Below are 16,813 nucleotides of genomic sequence, written 5' to 3'. Positions count from 1 at the left end.
GGGATGCAATTTCCAAAGTCACTTAGAAAACATTAGTCCGTGCAAGTGTGTGCATCTATGTCACATGCTTCAGGCTAGCAGTGCTGTAGCCCCGTGAACACTGACCACAGTTCTAACACCAGGGGACTGGTCACACACTGCTACATTTTTATCATGGCAAAGACAGAAAACACGAAACAGCAGAACAACTCTGAGAGCTGTCATGTGGGAATTGTGGTCCAAGCTACAACATTACAGCACCAGAACCTCTACACTTACAAGGCTTCAGAACTTAAGTACCTGAAACAACCAGTGTCTCCTCCAGGAATTAAATCATGTCCAGAATGCTCTCTGTGGGGCATGATACAATTCCTGTAGGGGATCTGAGCGCCCTGCATGACTCATCCAATCATTCCAATGAAGGGACACCAAATAGTCACACAGCACTGCTCAGACCCTCTAAATGCAGTAAGAAGAAATGTGTAATCTTTCACAATTCATCGAGAGGCAGTAGTAACCTATAACATTTTGGTTCTGGAAATCTGTAAACATTATAAAATAAGAGCATTATTCCAAAGCCAATTTAGAACCTATTCCCCTCACCCCCCAAATAAAAGTTCATTTGTTTCATCATAGACAATTTGCTGCTAAATCCACATAAACTTCCAGAAGTCTAGTCTTCAAATCCTGGGAGTTTTCAGAGTGAACATTCATGGGGCCTCTAAAACTCCCTCTCCAGAAACAGGCTGGAAAATAGTTATGAGAATCTCCTTACAAAAGCCAGGTCACTACACTTGCCTCAGGCCTGCACCTGTCTCACAGCCTTGAAGAGAAGTCTCCATCCACAATGGAGACTCCCACGGGGACACAAAGCGGACAAGAGGGCGAGCCCAACCACCAAGGGGCTGGGCTATCTGCCCACCCCTTACCTGGGTTGTGTGAGGCAGGAGGTCTAAGGGCTTAAGTTGTCAGGGACACTGAGAGGGATAAAAGTGGACATATATAAGAATAGTTTTTAAAAGACAAAATAGGCAGGGCACAGTGGTTCACGCCTGTAATCTCAGCACTTTGAGAGGGTGAGGCGGGTGGATCACCAGAGGTCAGGAGTTTGAGACCAGCCTGGTCAACGTGGTGAAACCCCATCTATACTAAAAATACAAAACTTAGCCCGGCATGGTGGGACACACCTGTAATCCCAGCTACTCGGGAGGCTGAGGCAGGAGAATCACTTGAACTCAGTGGGTGGAGGTTCCAGTGAGCTGAAATTGTGTGACTGCACTCCAGCCTGGGCAATAAGAGTGAAGAGCAACACTCTGTCCCCTCCCCGACCCCCCCCCAAAAAAAAAAACCCAAAATGACAAAACAAAACAACTGATCAGGCATCTAACTTTAATAATTCCAATATGTTCTCCTGAAGAACTCAGTTTCGCCATCTGGAGATGATCAGACTTCCTACTCACAGAACCTGTAGTGGGATCACTTGTAAAATAGTTTTACTAGGAATCACTCTTTAAAAAGTTGCTACCATTTAGAAAGTCAAAGTTACACAGAATGGCTGGCAAAAGCCTGCCTCATGAGAAATATGCCCAAGCCAGGAGCAGCTGCCCAGAGGTGACCCTGGACACCGTGGCAGGGGCAATCTGTCAACTTTGTGCACCATATTAAAAACAAAGGGCACCTGTAATCCCAGCTACTCAGGAGGCTGAGGCAGGAGAATTGCCTGAACCCAGGAGGTGGAGGTTGCGGTGAGCCGAGATCGCGCCATTGCACTCCAGCCTGGGTAACATGAGTGAAACTACGTCTCAAAAAAAAAACAACAAAAAAACAAAGGGCAACCTAAGAACCAAATTACCTGACAATTTAAATGTTACTTTTCAAAAGACTCTAAGATGCATGACTCACATCTTTTTTTGAACATATGAAAAACCTAAGGTTTTGAAAATCTCCTTATAATAAAGTCTTAAAAGTTCTGATGCTATTTGAAACCATTTTTCTCCCTATTATAATACTGTATGAGATTTAATACAGTTGTAGCTAACATCTGATTTTAAAAGATTAAAATTTTTAAATAATTTAAACTAATGCTAATTTTAAAAACAAATAATGCACATCTAGAGTAAACAAGTTCAAAATGCTCAATGTTTTAATATAAACTCCGACATTTCACTGCTAAGGCTTTCTTAGAATGTGACAGAATCAAAAAATTCCGTATTTTCTTTTAAAGGTATTAGCTCTTTAGCCACTAACAGGAAGTTACCCAATTATTTCTCAACCTATCCTGGGAAAAACCTAGGTGGCAACTATGAAACCCCCCCAGTGTGAGAATACAGGAACCACTGGAGTGTCTTTTCTGAGGTCTGTGGGTGAGAAAGGCTGTGCTAGCAGAAGCGGCCCCTCGGCCGGCGTGCAGGGGAGTCAGGAGAGCTGGAAGAGATAGTTACCCGGGGTTCTTTGGCTCACTCTCTCGTGAACTTCCTCCCTTCAGCTTCCTAACCAGCTTCTCACTGCTGCGTCTAATGGAAGCCCGGAGTTTGCTAAAGGAACCACTGCGTTTTAAAGATCCAGTGCCATCCTGAAAAAAACGTGAACAAACATGAAGCTGCAGGTGGTTCTCCCTCCCTCCCACAAGAGCCACACCGGGTGCAAGTAAGGGCTCCACCAAGGCCGCCCTGCTCGCCAGCAGCTCACTGCTGACAGAGTCTTGCAGAAGCCACCAATTACCATGTACTTTAACTGGAAATTATCCATTTTTAATTTCATTAAAGATAATCCAGTGATCATGAAAACCTTTGGACATAAGGAAGCTCTTGTTACAAACAAAAGTGATCACATCCCAAAAGCAACGTGAATCCTACTGCAATTTTGAGACAAAGCCAGCACACAAGTCTTTAACTTTCCTAGAAAATTAAAGCAGTTTCTAGGAATATCACCAAAATCGATTTCCACATTTAATAGACATGTAAAAGCATGTGGTCCAAGTAACACAGTAGAGGACCCAAACCATTTGGATCTGACAGAGGCCCTTCCTTTTAACGGTTTTGTCTAAGTGCAATAGTTGGTGAGGTACTGTTTCCTTCAGTAAATTTTACAGAACAGTTTCATTAAATGTTAACTATAAAGGTGGTTGGAAAATTAAATAAAATGCTCATTCTATGCAAATAACTAAAAATCCTCAGACAACCTTGTAGGGAGGTGAGAGTGGCCAGCTCTCATCTTAATTGATTCAGGTATTAATAAGTGAAATACTTGGCAGTATCTGAACATGATAATTAAAAACACAGAGTAAAGAAAATGTGCATATGGCAACATTTATTCTCAGAAGAAACTCCTTGGTGAGATGAACAGTCACCCCATGACCCTCAGCAGCTGCGCCATGCGGCGTTTCATGGATAGAGTGAGAAGTTCTACCAAGCAGACAGACACAAGACACAGGTCAGTCGGAGTGAGTTTATTAGAAGTTAGAAAGACACAAATACACAAATCACTGAGCACTTCAAGATTAGTAGAGAAAAGCAGAATGCCCAAATTTCACACAGACTACACGGCAAATGCTACTGGGGCGTATCCTAGGGAGACCCGGAGTCTGCTCGGGGCCCCCAGGGCTCTAAGTACCATGGAGCACGTGCGGCACATGCCTTGCTCTAAGGCTTAGTTACGTCAACAGGTCACCGTCATGCCATTGCAACAACACCTTGTGTGACACTTAACTACCTGTTATCAGAGTGAACAGCTATCGCTCTTAATTTTTAAAGTCGTGTATTACATAGTAAATGGATTTTATTAATACAATTTATATTACTAAGTACATATCTGGCAAAGCTACATGTATACAGAAATAATCAGGAACCCCCCCCAAAAAGGACAGCAGCACCGAAAGGAATGGTCAGTCACAGAGAGGTGCAGCTCTGACAAGATCCTAGGGGGCTGCTAGACACAGCGGGCAGCACTGGAGAGAGAAGGGAAGCTGTGGGAGGCGCCACCCATCATGCAGGAGACAGTGTGAGAGTCACGGGCGGCTAGGCCTGTCAGACAGAAAGGAGAGAGAAAACCCACGTGAAACCGCGGTGAGGAAAGGCAACGGGCCCTGCATAACACAGCCTGGCTTACAGTATTTCTAGGTCACAAGTCTCAGCAGCCTTCTGAGTGGCTTTAGGACTGGGATGACCTTCTGCCTGCTTCTACCAGCCCAGCATAAAGCAGGTGCCAGGCCTCAGGGTGCATTTCACAGAATCCAGACTGGTCCATTCCCAATGGTCATCAAAGTAAATTTCAACACTTTACAGATTAGCAATGTGTTAGAAATCTCCTTGACACTTAGTGTAAAAGGCTTTACAAGTAACTGTACGTAAGGAGATTATGCAATGAAAAACATAGGGACCAAAATAAAGGCTACAATACGGTATGACTTTCATTCTCTTAAAAACACATTGTAGACATTTCAGAAACTTTAGGAAACCACAGACTTTAAAAGTCTACAGCACATTTTAAACATGCAGTTGATAATCCAAAAGAAAATGAATTCCACAGGCAGCACTGCGTCCTGGGTCCTGCCAGATTGGAAAGCCGACGTCTCGACAGAGGCACCAGACAGCAGGGCCTGCGCCCCGCCCGCTCGGACTCACCATGGGACGCTGAGCAAGTCATTTAACCAGCCCGAGCTTCATTTTTCTCATCTTTAAAATGGAAAAATAACACTTGTTACCAACACCTCAAAAATCTTGGGAGGACAAGAAAATTACAAGTTTTTGCTGCTCTTCAGAAAAAGGATGCTAAAATGCTACCACCGCATCAAGTGTGCAGCCCTTGCTGTTCATTCAAAACTCAGTGCTACACTACAGATACTGTTATTTATAATACACCTGAAATACTTGGCGGAACACAGAAGACTCATTTCACTCAGATTCCAAAAGTATTTCATGTGACACACATACACACGCGTGCGCGCTCCCAGGAGTCCCAGAATTGGGGTCCGGCCCAGCTGCCTCCTCCTCCCTGAGCCTCTGCAGACCCTGACCAACACCTAGGACTGGTAATGGAGTAGGTGTGCCCCACTCTGGGTCAGTCTGCCCACTTCCCTGCACTTGCCACCTGAACACCTTGGCCTTGAGAACCGGGGTAAAGCCAGCAGCTGCCCTACCCTAGGCAGATTTCCACTCAACTGGACGTCAGGGTCTGGGAGGATTCACTGCATTCTAACGCCTTAAGAAATGTCTACCTCTTTATATTGCTGGGAAAGAATATTCACATTACAAAGGTGGATTGGGTTATCTGAACAGGATTAACAGTATAATGTATTCACAGTTTAAAAATAGGCAGTCATTATGTATAGCAGAATTTCATATAATTTGGTGTTTTTTAAGTTTATTTTTGGCATACTTTAGTTGTCTTACTACTGTAATTTTTTTTTTTTTTTTTAAGATGGAGTCTGGCTCTGTCACCCAGGTGGTGTGCCACGACCTTGGCTCACTGCAGCCTCTACCTGACTGGGTTCAAGCGATTCCCTGGCTCAGCCACTTGAGTAGCTGGGATTACAGGCGTGCACAACCACACCTGGCTGATTTTTGTATTTTTTGTAGAGATGAGGTTTCACCATGTTGGCCAGGCTGGTCTCAAACTCTTGACCTCAAGCGATCCACCCGCCTCAGCCTCCCAGTGCTGGGATTACAGACATGAGCCACCACACCCAGCCCTTAGTGTAACTTTTTAAAAATAAAAATTCATCATTTCTAACAATATATTCCATTCCCCAATAATCCTAGGTAAGAATGTAGTATATTAGAAACATGTAGAAATCTTCACATGGGGGCAAGACAGAGAGGGGCTGCTTCAAAAGTCCACAGCAGAGCTGGTGACTTACAGACAGACAAAGGTCTGCAGCCAGGAGACTGACCTCGGGAACTCAGGCTTCACCTAGGATGTAGGATGTGTGATGCAGCTGTGTGTGTCTCATGGGACCACTGTAAAGACAACTGCTTAATGAAGAGACAGCCCAAGGGGCTCCCACATCCCAACGGGGACCTGGTGCTGCTGACTGACACATGCACATCACACCATGAACACGAAGTCACATGGACCGTGGTTATAGGAGGCTCAGTTTTATCCAGAAAAGGATTTATGTGTGCACAAAGCAGCTGCACTTTCAGAGGCAAGACGATGAGAAAGAGCCAACTGAGACTCACAGCAACAGTGGCTGCCAGATGTGCACACATCACATGAAAACGAGGTCACAGAAGTGCCGCTGTTCAGTAGTTTAATCACAGACCCTGTGGTGTGCACCTAAAGAAGAGAATTGGATGGGCGCGGTGGCTCACGCCTGTAATCCCAGCACTTTGGGAGGCTGAGGCGGGTGGATCATGAGGTCAGGAGTTTGAGACCAGCCTGGCCAATATGGTAAAACCCTGTCTCTACTAAAAATACAAAAAACTAGCCGGGCGTGGTGGCCTGCACCTGTAGTCCCAGCTACTCGGGAGGCTGAGGCAGGAGAATCACCTGAACCTGGAAGACAGGGGTTGCAGTGAGCCAAGATCGCACCACTGCACTCCAGCCTGGGCGACAGAGCAATACTTCATCTCAACAAAACAAAATAAAACAGACGAGAACTGCACTTCCTTGAACGGACCACCCTCCAGGTCGAGACTTTGATCCAGACGCTCCCTGCACATTACTAGCATCTGTCACCACCTGCCTGCCTTCTCAGTTCTGTGTGACACCAACGCCCAGGACCACAGGGGACAATTATTAACAAACTTGCCCTTTCTTGGACCATGTAACTGTTTTAAATGTTACTTACGAATATTGAGAAAAACTGAGCCCAATATCTGGTGTATGTGGTTATAATAACTTAATCAAAAGCTGTCACATTCATTCCCTGCAGTCACTTCTACTGAAGCTGTGACTGCCAAACGGGAGCACAATGTATTTGCCTATGGTAGTAGTTTCCAACATTTAAAAAAGCATAAAAATGCCTTTTAGGCTGAGGCAGGAGAATCACTGGAACTTGGAAGGCAAAGTTGCAGTGAGCTAAGATTGTGCCACCTAGCTCCAGCCTGGGCAATGGAGTGAGACTCTGTCTCAAAAAAAAAAAAAAAAACACACACACACACACACACACACAGAGCGCGGGGTGTTGTGGCACACACACACACACACACACACACACACACAGAGCCAGGCATGGTGGCTCACGCCTGTAATCCCAGCACTTTGGGAGCCTGAGGCAGGTGGATCACCTGAGGTCAGGAATTTGAGACCAGCCTGGCCAACATGGTGAAACCCTGTCTCTACCAAAAATACAAAACATTGCCTGGGATGGTGGTGGGCATCTGTAATCCCAGCTACTAGGGAGGCTGAGGCAAGAGAATTGCTTGAACCCGGGAGACAGAGGTTGCGGTGAGCCGAGATCACGCCATTGCACTGTAGCCTGGGCAACAAGAGCAAAACTCCATCTCCAAAATAAATAAACAAATAAATAAATAAAATCAAAATCACATGTTCTCATTATAAATATATAACAAATTATTCTAATAAAACAAACAAGAACAATAAAGCTACCTTTATAAAACCCAAAATTTGAAATCTGATGTTATACATAACAGGCATAATTGTTTGCTTGGTTTTTTCTTTTTCTGGACAGTCTTGCTCTGTCACCCAGGCTGGAGTGCAGTGGCATGATCTTGGCTCACTGCAACCTCTGCTTCCTGGGTTTAAGGAAGTCCCCTGCCTCAGCCTCCCAAGTAGCTGGGATTACAGGCGCCGGCTACCACACCCAGTTAATTTTTGTATTTTTAGTAGAGACAGAGTTTCGCCATGTTGGCCAGGCTCGTCTCAAACTCCAAACCTCAAATGATCCACCCACCTGGAAAAGTAGTGGGATTACAGGCATCAGCCACTGCACCCGGCCACAGGTATAGTCTTAACATCTACCTCAACACCTAATTTATTTCTCTGTTTTGTCTTGATTATATAATACTGATAAAATTCTTGATGCACGAAGTAAGTGGCTACAGTGGTAACAGTTTGCTTTGCAATCTCAGGGAAATCTTCACTTACAGAAATAGCAAGAGAAACTTTGTTCTAACAACCATATAAAGACAAACTAATGTGCTGACGTGCACTGCGTTACTATCTAAATCAAACAACATTTAAAATGGGCCCCTTTTAGTGCCTCTAATTATCCCTCAATAAAGTTGATTAAAAATTAATACTTTTGTGTATACTGCCCTCGCTGCCTTTTAAAAAATAAGAAAGGTGTAGAGCCAGGAGCAGTGGCTCACACCTGTAATCCTAGTAGTTTGGGAGGCTGAGGTGGGTGGATCACCTGAGGTCAGGAATTCAAGACCAGCCTGGCCATCATGGTGAAACCCCGTCTTAAAAAATATATATATATTAAAAATAAAATAAGAAAAGTGTAATTTGAAAATAAAATCAAAAGTTGATTGAGTTCAGCATTCTGCCTTCTCAGAACCTTAAAAGTTGTGGGGAGATCAGGATGGGACCCAAGGCCTTCCTGTGAAGATTCTCAGGCAGCCTCAGCTGCCCGCCCAGTGAATTCACTCGCTTTATCTAAGACTCCGTCTGAAGAGGAGGCTGCCTCCATGCACTAAGTGAGTTTAGGAACCACCGCACTGGACAATTTAAAACTCAGACTGTTTTGGTAGATCACCCGTAGCCAATGCACCCTGGGGTTAATTCTATCAAAGCTGCAGAGCTACCAGGTATACTGCTCAGAAAAGGGATACATCAGAAACACAGCCTGCGCATGGCCTATATAATCAAGTGTCCAAAGTGAGAAAGGAAGCACAGAAGGAGGAAATCGGGAGGCATGCAGAGGAGCAGCTGCTTTCACCTACAGCAGCAGCACTTCCAGCCGGCGGGCCTCATGGGACGCCCGCCCATGAATCCCCTGCAGTGGATGCAAGCAGTTCTCCTTCATCTCCGAGTCCATCTTTAAGATGACAACAGAGCTCTGAATTGTGACAATTTTATCATCAGATGATTTCATGTCAACATGGACCTAGAAATACTGTCTCAAGAGAAAGTTCCTCCAGAACTTCATTCAAGAGGATCACCATCTGCACCCTGGCTCCTAGAGCCTAGATAAAGGACTTGCCCTTCTATACAAAGCATGCAGGTAAACAGCAACCAAGAGAAGAGTACAGTACACAGTTCTGACAGGATGCGGGCAAGAGTGAAGCCTGCGAGTCAGTATTTCAGTTTTAGACCACTGCCCAACTAGGGTTGAGTGGGCAAAGCAGATGCTGATTGGTTGTCTTGGCACAGGAAAAAAAAACAAAGCAAGAAAGCTGCCAGATAAAAACAAAGAGAATGTTCTCCCTCAAATTTTGGCTACTAACATTTTTTATAAAATATTTATTTAGAATGCTAGCTCCTACCAAATTGCTACAGCTATAGAAAATCCTAAAGAATAAAAGGATTCAGAAACTAAGACACATTATAAGAAAGCCCAAAACTATATTTGTTTGGGGCAGAACATCTGTATAATTATAACTAACCAAACTGCACTATGGCAACTTCAGAAAAACAACTGTGCCCCCAGATTAGTCAAATTCCGCCTTCAGCTCTCCCTGAAAAAAGCAAAATACCAAAGACACCAGCTTGATGTATTAAAAAATAAATCCATGTGTTAAAAAATTCACTGGAGAAAAAATGTCCAGAAGGCTACGAGGCCTTTGGCAGCCACTGGATAAACGGCAGTGTTTAGGAATTTCCAGGGGCAAACCAGAAAAACGCAGAGGGGGTGCCTGTGCAGCCTCTCAGCACACAGCGGGCTGGTGACCTTGAAGAGCCCCAAAGCCCTGGACACCCTCTCAGGGGAAATGCAGGGCGCTCAGGACTGAGGCACGACATCAAGAGAGCAACCACCTAAGCTGTTGTTTCTGACCTGTTCTTTTCTAAAAACAATTCCACTTAAACAGCATCTCCCTTTAACGTACCTCAACCCATTCTAACAAAATCTAGAGGAGCCTGGTCAGTGAAGTTAGGAGCACTGCAGTTAGCAATGAATGGGTGAGTTAACAAAGCGAGTTAGTTATCTGCCACACTGATCCCGATATTAAAATGAAACCAGATAGGGATCACGCTTTAAATAGCCAGGACACTCAATCAGCATTTAAGTGCTCAACGTTAAGCCAAACAGCTTTCATGGATTCCTGAGAAGAAAATTACCACTTTAAACAAATAACAGACTTCAGTATTAGCAGAAGTGAAGAACTTACAGAAAGCTTAACTGGCACTTAATTTGAGAAAAGCAGAAGGTCTAGCACATGAGACAGGAGGAAGGCCTGGCAAGCGCCACTGGGGGGTGCCTCCCGGAGCACGTGCCCACTGTGTACTGTACTTACCCCGTTCCACTCTACGCTCATACTCACTTCCTCCCCTCCATCAGGGCCACTCTCGTACTTGACCACGTCCACGTTGAGGCTCTCGCGGCTCCTGCGCTTCTCCATGTTCTCAGGGTCATTGAGCACTTCCGCCACCCTCTGTTTGTGAACATTGTCAAGACCCTGTGAGCCAGGCAGGGGAAAACGGTTTGACCCATTAGCACTTAAGATTTTCTTAGGTATTTCTGAGATACTTAAACTTTGCTAGAAAAAAAAATACCAGTTCTTAATCTCTGAAGGGGAAAAAAATCAGAACAGTGGTTCCTTGGAGGGGGTGAGGGTCAAAGCAGGGAACTGGAGAGAAACACGAAGGACCCCTTAGGGGTACAGTGACGGGGCTTGGGTTGCACAGCGTGTGTGCCCGTGTTCAATTCTTCTGGGTCTATATCTAGGACTGCAATGACTAGGTCATGTGGTGATTCTGAGTTTAACTTTTAGATAAGCTATCAAACTTCACAGTGGCTGTACTTTACATTCCCAGCAGCAAGACATGAGGGTTCAGTGGTGCAATCTCGGCTGACTCTCCACATCCTCACCAACATCTGTTATTTTCCATTTGTTTTATTTATTTTTTTATTTATTATTATATTTTTATTTTTTGAGATGGAGTCTCTCTCCGTTGCCCAAGCTGGAGTGCAGTGGCATAATTTTGGCTCACTACAATCTCTACCTCCCAGGCTTAAGCAATTCTCCTGCCTCAGCCTCCTGAGTAGCTGGGATTACAGGTGCGCACCACTACACCCTGCTAATTTTTGTATTTTTTTTTTTTTTTTTGAGACCGAGTTTCACTCTTGTTACCCAGGCTGGAGTGCAATGGCGCGATCTCGGCTCACTGCAACCTCCGCCTCCTGGGTTCAGGCAATTCTCCTGCCTCAACCTCCTCAGTAGCTGGGATTACAGGCACGCGCCACCATGCCCAGCTAATTTTTTGTATTTTTAGTAGAGATGGTGTTTCACCATGTTGACCAGGATGGTCTCGATCTCTTGACCTCGTGATCCACCCGCCTCGGCCTCCCAAAGTGCTGGGATTACGGGCTTGAGCCACCGCGTCCAGCCTAATTTTTGTATTTTTAGTAGAGACGGAGTTTCACCATGTTGGTCAGGTTGGTCTCGAACTCCTGACCTCGTGATCCGCCCACCTCGGCCTCCCAAAGTGCTGAGATTACAGGCCTAGGCCACCACGCCCAGCATGTTTTATTTTTTATAATAGCCATTCTAGTGAGTATGCTGTAGTATCTCACTGTGATTTCAGTTAACATTTCCATAATGACTAAAGATGTTGAGTGTCTTTTCATGTGCTTGTTGGCCATCTGTATATTATCTTCAAAAAAATGTCTATTCAGGTCCTTTACTCATTTTTTTTTCTTTGAGACAGTCTCACTCATTCTTCCAGACTGGAATGCCGTGGTGTCATCTCAGCTCACTGTAACCTCGACCTCCTGGGCTCAAGCGATCCTCCCACCTCAGACTCCCAAACAGTTGGGACCACAGGCATGGGCCAACACACCCGGCTAATTTTCTTTTGATTTTGTAGAGACAAAGTATCACTATGTCGCCCAGGCTGGTTTTGTACTCCTGAGCTCAAGAGATCCTCCTGCCTCAGCTCTCCCAAGTGTGGGAATTACACGTGCTCACCACCATGCCCAGTCCCTTTCACTTTCTTGATGATGTCCTTAGATGCACAAGAGTTTTTAACATTGGTGAATCCAACAGATCTAGTTTGTATTTTGCTGTTCATGCTTTTGGGGTCATATTCATGCTCTCTTATTTTTAATTTTTTTTTAATTTTTGAGACAATGTCTCGCTCTGTCACCCAGGCTGGAGTACAGTGGTGCAATCTCAGCTAACTGCAACCTCTGCCTCCCAGGTTCAAGCAACTCTCCTGCCTTAGCCTCCCGAGTAACTGGACTATAGGCACGCAACACTGCACCCGGCTAATTTTTGTATTTTTAGTAGAGATGGTATTTTGCCATGCTAACCAGGCTCATCTGGAACTCCTGACATCAGGCAATCTCCCCACCTTGGCCTCCCAAAATGCTGGGATTATGATTTTTTTTATTTTTATTTTTTGAGATGGGAGTCTTACTCTGGCATCCAGGCTGGAGTTCAGTGGTGCAATCTCAGCTGACTGCATCCTCTGCCTCCCGGGTTCAAGTGATTCTCCTGTCTCGGCCTCCCAAGTAGCTGGGACAACACGTGTCCATCACAATGCCTAACTTATTTTTGTATTTTTAGTAGAGACGGGGTTTCATCATGTTGGCCAGGATGGTCTCGATCTCCTGACCTCAGGTGATCCACCCGCCTCAGCCTCCCAAAGTGCTAGGATTACAGGTGTGAGCCACTGTGCCCGGCCTCATGCTCTTTTAAACAGTATAACTTTATTTGTTCAAACTAAAATATCTGACATTTTCTATTTCTAAATCAAGTTTTTAATAAAAGTCACGTAAATGAGAACCATTAAATTCAAAGTTCCCACAGGTTGGTTAAGGACACAAGTATGACTGACCTGTTTACGAGACCTCATGGCAGCTTCTTCTAATGTTTCTGCAGCTTCAAATTTGCCTTGACGTCTATAAAGTGCCCCAAGGTTTTTTAGAGTGGTTGTAACAGTTGGACTGTAAGAAAGCACATGACACACAGAACTATTACATATAAGCTTTGGAACAAGCTCTAAGAACAGCACATAATCCAGAGGACTAAAAGGCTGATGTTTTGGCTTGAATATATTTTAACTTTCTCTCATAATTTTTTGAAACTATTGAATTCTGAAGAGTTCTTCCATCTCAAGCAGCTCTGCTTCCCATGACCTGGACTTTCCTGTAAACAGCCCCCGTAGGCCAGGCTAACACCACACTCCATCCAGGCTGAGGTGGCACTCACAGACCACTGGCCACTCTGTCAACAGAAATATGTGGCCAGGTCTGTGTGGTGATCAGCACGCTTTCCCTGGAGACAGAGCTCGGTCTGCGCCGGCAGCAATGAGGAACGGTGCTTTGAATGTTGCTGCTCACATGCTCCCATCTCCCCACAAGTACAGGGGAGAATAGAGCAAAGCACAATGTCCCTATCAGTGGGCAGTAAGGGCAGAGAATAAATGCTTCATGTACCAGGGAAGCAATACACAGCAGACGGCAGAGAGGACAGCTATGTTTCTGTGTTCTTTTTTATTTTTCAAACTGCATCATTGGGCTTGATGTTTCTGCATTCTTGATAGAGAAGACTTACTAAAAAAAAGTATAAATAAACCCAGATTCCGTTTAGCATAGGTAAGTACTTTGAGAGATTTCTTTTCCCTTTCTTACAATAGGCATTTTGGGTACAGAAATAAAGAAGCTATCTTCTATGTCTCTAAAACCATTAATCTATGACAAGTGCTATGGGAACCCTGGAAAGGGTTCAGAGAGTTTTCTGAAAATAGATGAATGGTAGGCTGAGTTTTAAAGGGAGAGGAAAGTTAAGGGTGGAAAGACAGCCACTCAGACCCAGGGACAGCAGCCATCACAGAGGCCAGTCTGCACGGGCTCAGGCTCAAGACGCAAGGCTCTCGGGCTGGCCGCAGAGGGGCCTACACTTCCCTTTGCAGAGGACAAGGCCCCAAGGGCTGTGAGGAAAGGGAGTGTGTATGGATCTGTGTCCCCACCGCTGTGTGTAACAGGCTGGCTTTCCCAGACCTGCTGGCATGCTTGCCATGAGTTTGCTGTATGGTTTTTGCCATTAAATAAAAGTAGAAAGATGGAATCTAACCTCTCAAAGGCAGATTGTGGCTCCACTTTCACCCTGGTAATGAGACGTTGAGCACAAAACTGGTAACCAATGATGTGCTTCCAGCTAATATTCCCAGGAGTACCCATCCTGGGATATTCAATTCTCTTTGTCTCACACCCTACAGGAACCCAGTTGCGGGGGATATCCCCCTGAAAACTGTACTTGGCCAAATACTGATTTCTTTGGATTAGAGAACTACGACTCCCCCTGGTCCTGAACCAGTATTTCCCTTTTGCAGCTGCTCAGTAGTTAAAAACAAAGCTAAATGTTCTGGGATGTTCTAGCGTTCCTTGGGTCCCGGTGGCGAGTATGGGCTTTCTGCAGAGCACAACCGGCCTCGTGTGCTTTGGGGACAGTTCACTGCACTTGGAAGGGACTGGCCTGGGTTACATTATCTAAACATCCTAGGATTGCTGCGGGTCAGCAGTCTTCACTGGAGAAAAAGACCTTGAATCTGGGTGGTGTGCATACAACAGCAGGAAGACAGAAATAGCAAGAGGAGTATGAAATACTCTGTAGGGAGCAAGCTCTTTCTCTTGACTATTGGCTTGCCAAAGCAGAGTCTCATAATAAAAGAAGAGTGGAAATGATTAAAGAAGAGACAGGCAATGAAATCAAGAAAAAAAATGGAAAGGAAAACAACCCAAAGCATTGAAGGATTAAAACGGTACTATTTGGTTCCTGACAGGTGAAACACAGAGAAAGGCACATACATCGAACAGGACAGGCAAGAGAATTTAAGAACAAATCATTTGGACAAGTACTATGACTCCCCCAATGAAACAAATTTATCAAAAATTATACCAGAAGGGCATGGCACCCAGAACACACAGAGAAGAAAGCAGGTAAATGAGAGGGAACAGATGCAAATTAACGATCACCAGGAACACATGATTCGAGGGAGATAACTTACAAAGACTCAAGGAAAGAATCTTAAGAAGCCAGAGCGACCTACCAAAACAAGACACATGATAAAGAAAGAAATGAAGGAGTTTGAGTTATTTTGTATCCTCTTTTGCAGCCAGGCAGTAGAAGTCAGATTAAAGTGAATATTCTTACAGAAAAGTCTCAGAATGGAGAGAAAGTGAATACAATTATGAAACCATATCAAAGAAAATTCTTGACCATGCCACCGTTTTTAAGAAATCAAACAGGAAAAATAAGAGATTAAAGTTTCAATGCTGTTACAGTAAAATCCTGTCTCTTAAGTGAACCTTTTTTAAATGCTCGTTCTTATCTCTCCCCAGGGTTCAGAGGAGATTCCCATTTATGTTAGATACAGATATATCTGATATATAAGATAGTTCTGGATTGAAAATTAGCTTAACTATTTTTAGTTGACTGGCATTTGCTCAAGTTGCATATCCTTTCTAATGTTCAGTGTCCTCATCTTTAAAGTGGCAATGATATTTGATAGCATTTTGGAAGGACCATTGTTTTTGTGAAGTGTAGGTATGTATTAGTTGTTTCATAAATGTTAGTTTCCCCACTTGGGAAGAACGGGGTTGGGCAATAGTGGTGAATAAAGAATTGTTCTAAAAAAAAAAAAAAAAAAAATTAAGGGCCAGGTGTGGTGGCTCATGCCCGTAATCCCAACACTTTGGGAGGCCGAGGCAGGTGGATCACCTGAAGTCAGAAGTTCACAACCAGCCTGACCAACATGGAGAAACCTCATCTCCTCTACTAAAAATACAAAATTTGCCGGGCGTGGTGGCACATGCCTGTAATCCCAGCTACTCAGGAGGCTGAGGCAAGAGAATCGCTTGAACCCAGGAGGCAGAGGTTGCAGTGAGCTGAGATTGCGCCATTGCACTCCCAGCCTGGGCAACAAGAGTGAAACACCTTCTCAAAATAAACAAACAAATAAAGTAAAAGTAATGGCAAACTGCAATTACCTTTGCACCAACCTAATATGATGGTGGCTTTTATATATGTGAATGATCTCATTTGCAAAGTTGTGCAGTTTTTTAAATTGGAATTTGGGGAAAACACAGGACTGTGCACTTAAACAGCACTATACGTGAGTCATTTACAAGCTGCCCTTTAGAACACAATTACCTCCCCCTGCTTTTCGGTTCCTCTAGCCAAACGCGATTCCAGACATACCTATCAACTTTGCAGGCTTTGTACCAGCCGCCATACTCTCCAAAAGAGGTCCCATCCTTTTGCTTTCCCTAAATTATAACAAATAATTTCAGATGAGTAATTATCTTGAATGCAGTGTATACAATTTACAAAAAAAAGTCTCAAAATAATAAATTCTTACTTTGCATTCTTCTCTTTCTTCAGCATGCATCCAAATGGGTTTATTTTCATCTAGGGAAGAAAACACAGCATACAGGTTGGGCATCCCTTATCAAAAAATCCAAAATCTGAAATGCTCCAATGAGCATTTCCTTTTGAGTGTCAAGTCAGCACTCAAAAAGTTTCAAATTTTGGAGCATTTTGGATAAGGGATAGTCAACCTGTACTATAAATGAAGGATAACAGAGCCTGCTAAGTAGAATAGAAGACATTAAGCCTCAGTGATTTATTTATTTATTTATTTATTTATTTTTTGAGACGGAGTTTCACTCATGTTACCCAGGCTGGAGTGCAATGGCGCGATCTCGGCTCACCGCAACCTCCGCCTCCTGGGTTCAGGCAATTCTCCTGCCTCAGCCTCCTGA

At 44.3% G+C, this 16,813-nt stretch overlaps 1 protein-coding gene across 29 annotated transcripts in view; it reads right to left on the bottom strand.

Moving 5' to 3' along the window:
- Positions 1–16,813, bottom strand: part of KLC1 (kinesin light chain 1) — a 64,241-nt gene that overhangs the window by 11,471 nt on the left and 35,957 nt on the right. For 7 of the 29 annotated variants that reach the window (XM_017505325.1, XM_017505333.2, XM_037730239.1 and 4 more), the window contains 5 exons: positions 16,411–16,460; positions 16,251–16,318; positions 12,886–12,994; positions 10,341–10,502; positions 2,421–2,551 (listed from right to left, as the gene is read on the bottom strand). In XM_017505325.1, the coding sequence (XP_017360814.1) occupies positions 2,421–2,551; positions 10,341–10,502; positions 12,886–12,994; positions 16,251–16,318; positions 16,411–16,460 (520 nt within the window). Of the gene's footprint in view, positions 1–2,420; positions 2,552–3,411; positions 4,002–4,601; positions 4,653–10,340; positions 10,503–12,885; positions 12,995–16,250; positions 16,319–16,410; positions 16,461–16,813 lie in introns of those variants that run through there. The other 22 variants (XM_017505335.1, XM_017505332.1, XM_037730240.1 and 19 more) reach the window with 10 other exon arrangements.

Source organism: Cebus imitator, unplaced genomic scaffold, assembly GCF_001604975.1.
Source record: "Cebus imitator isolate Cc_AM_T3 unplaced genomic scaffold, Cebus_imitator-1.0 Scaffold338, whole genome shotgun sequence".
Taxonomy (NCBI): Eukaryota; Metazoa; Chordata; class Mammalia; order Primates; family Cebidae; genus Cebus; species Cebus imitator.
This window is presented reverse-complemented; position numbering and strand designations above follow the sequence as displayed.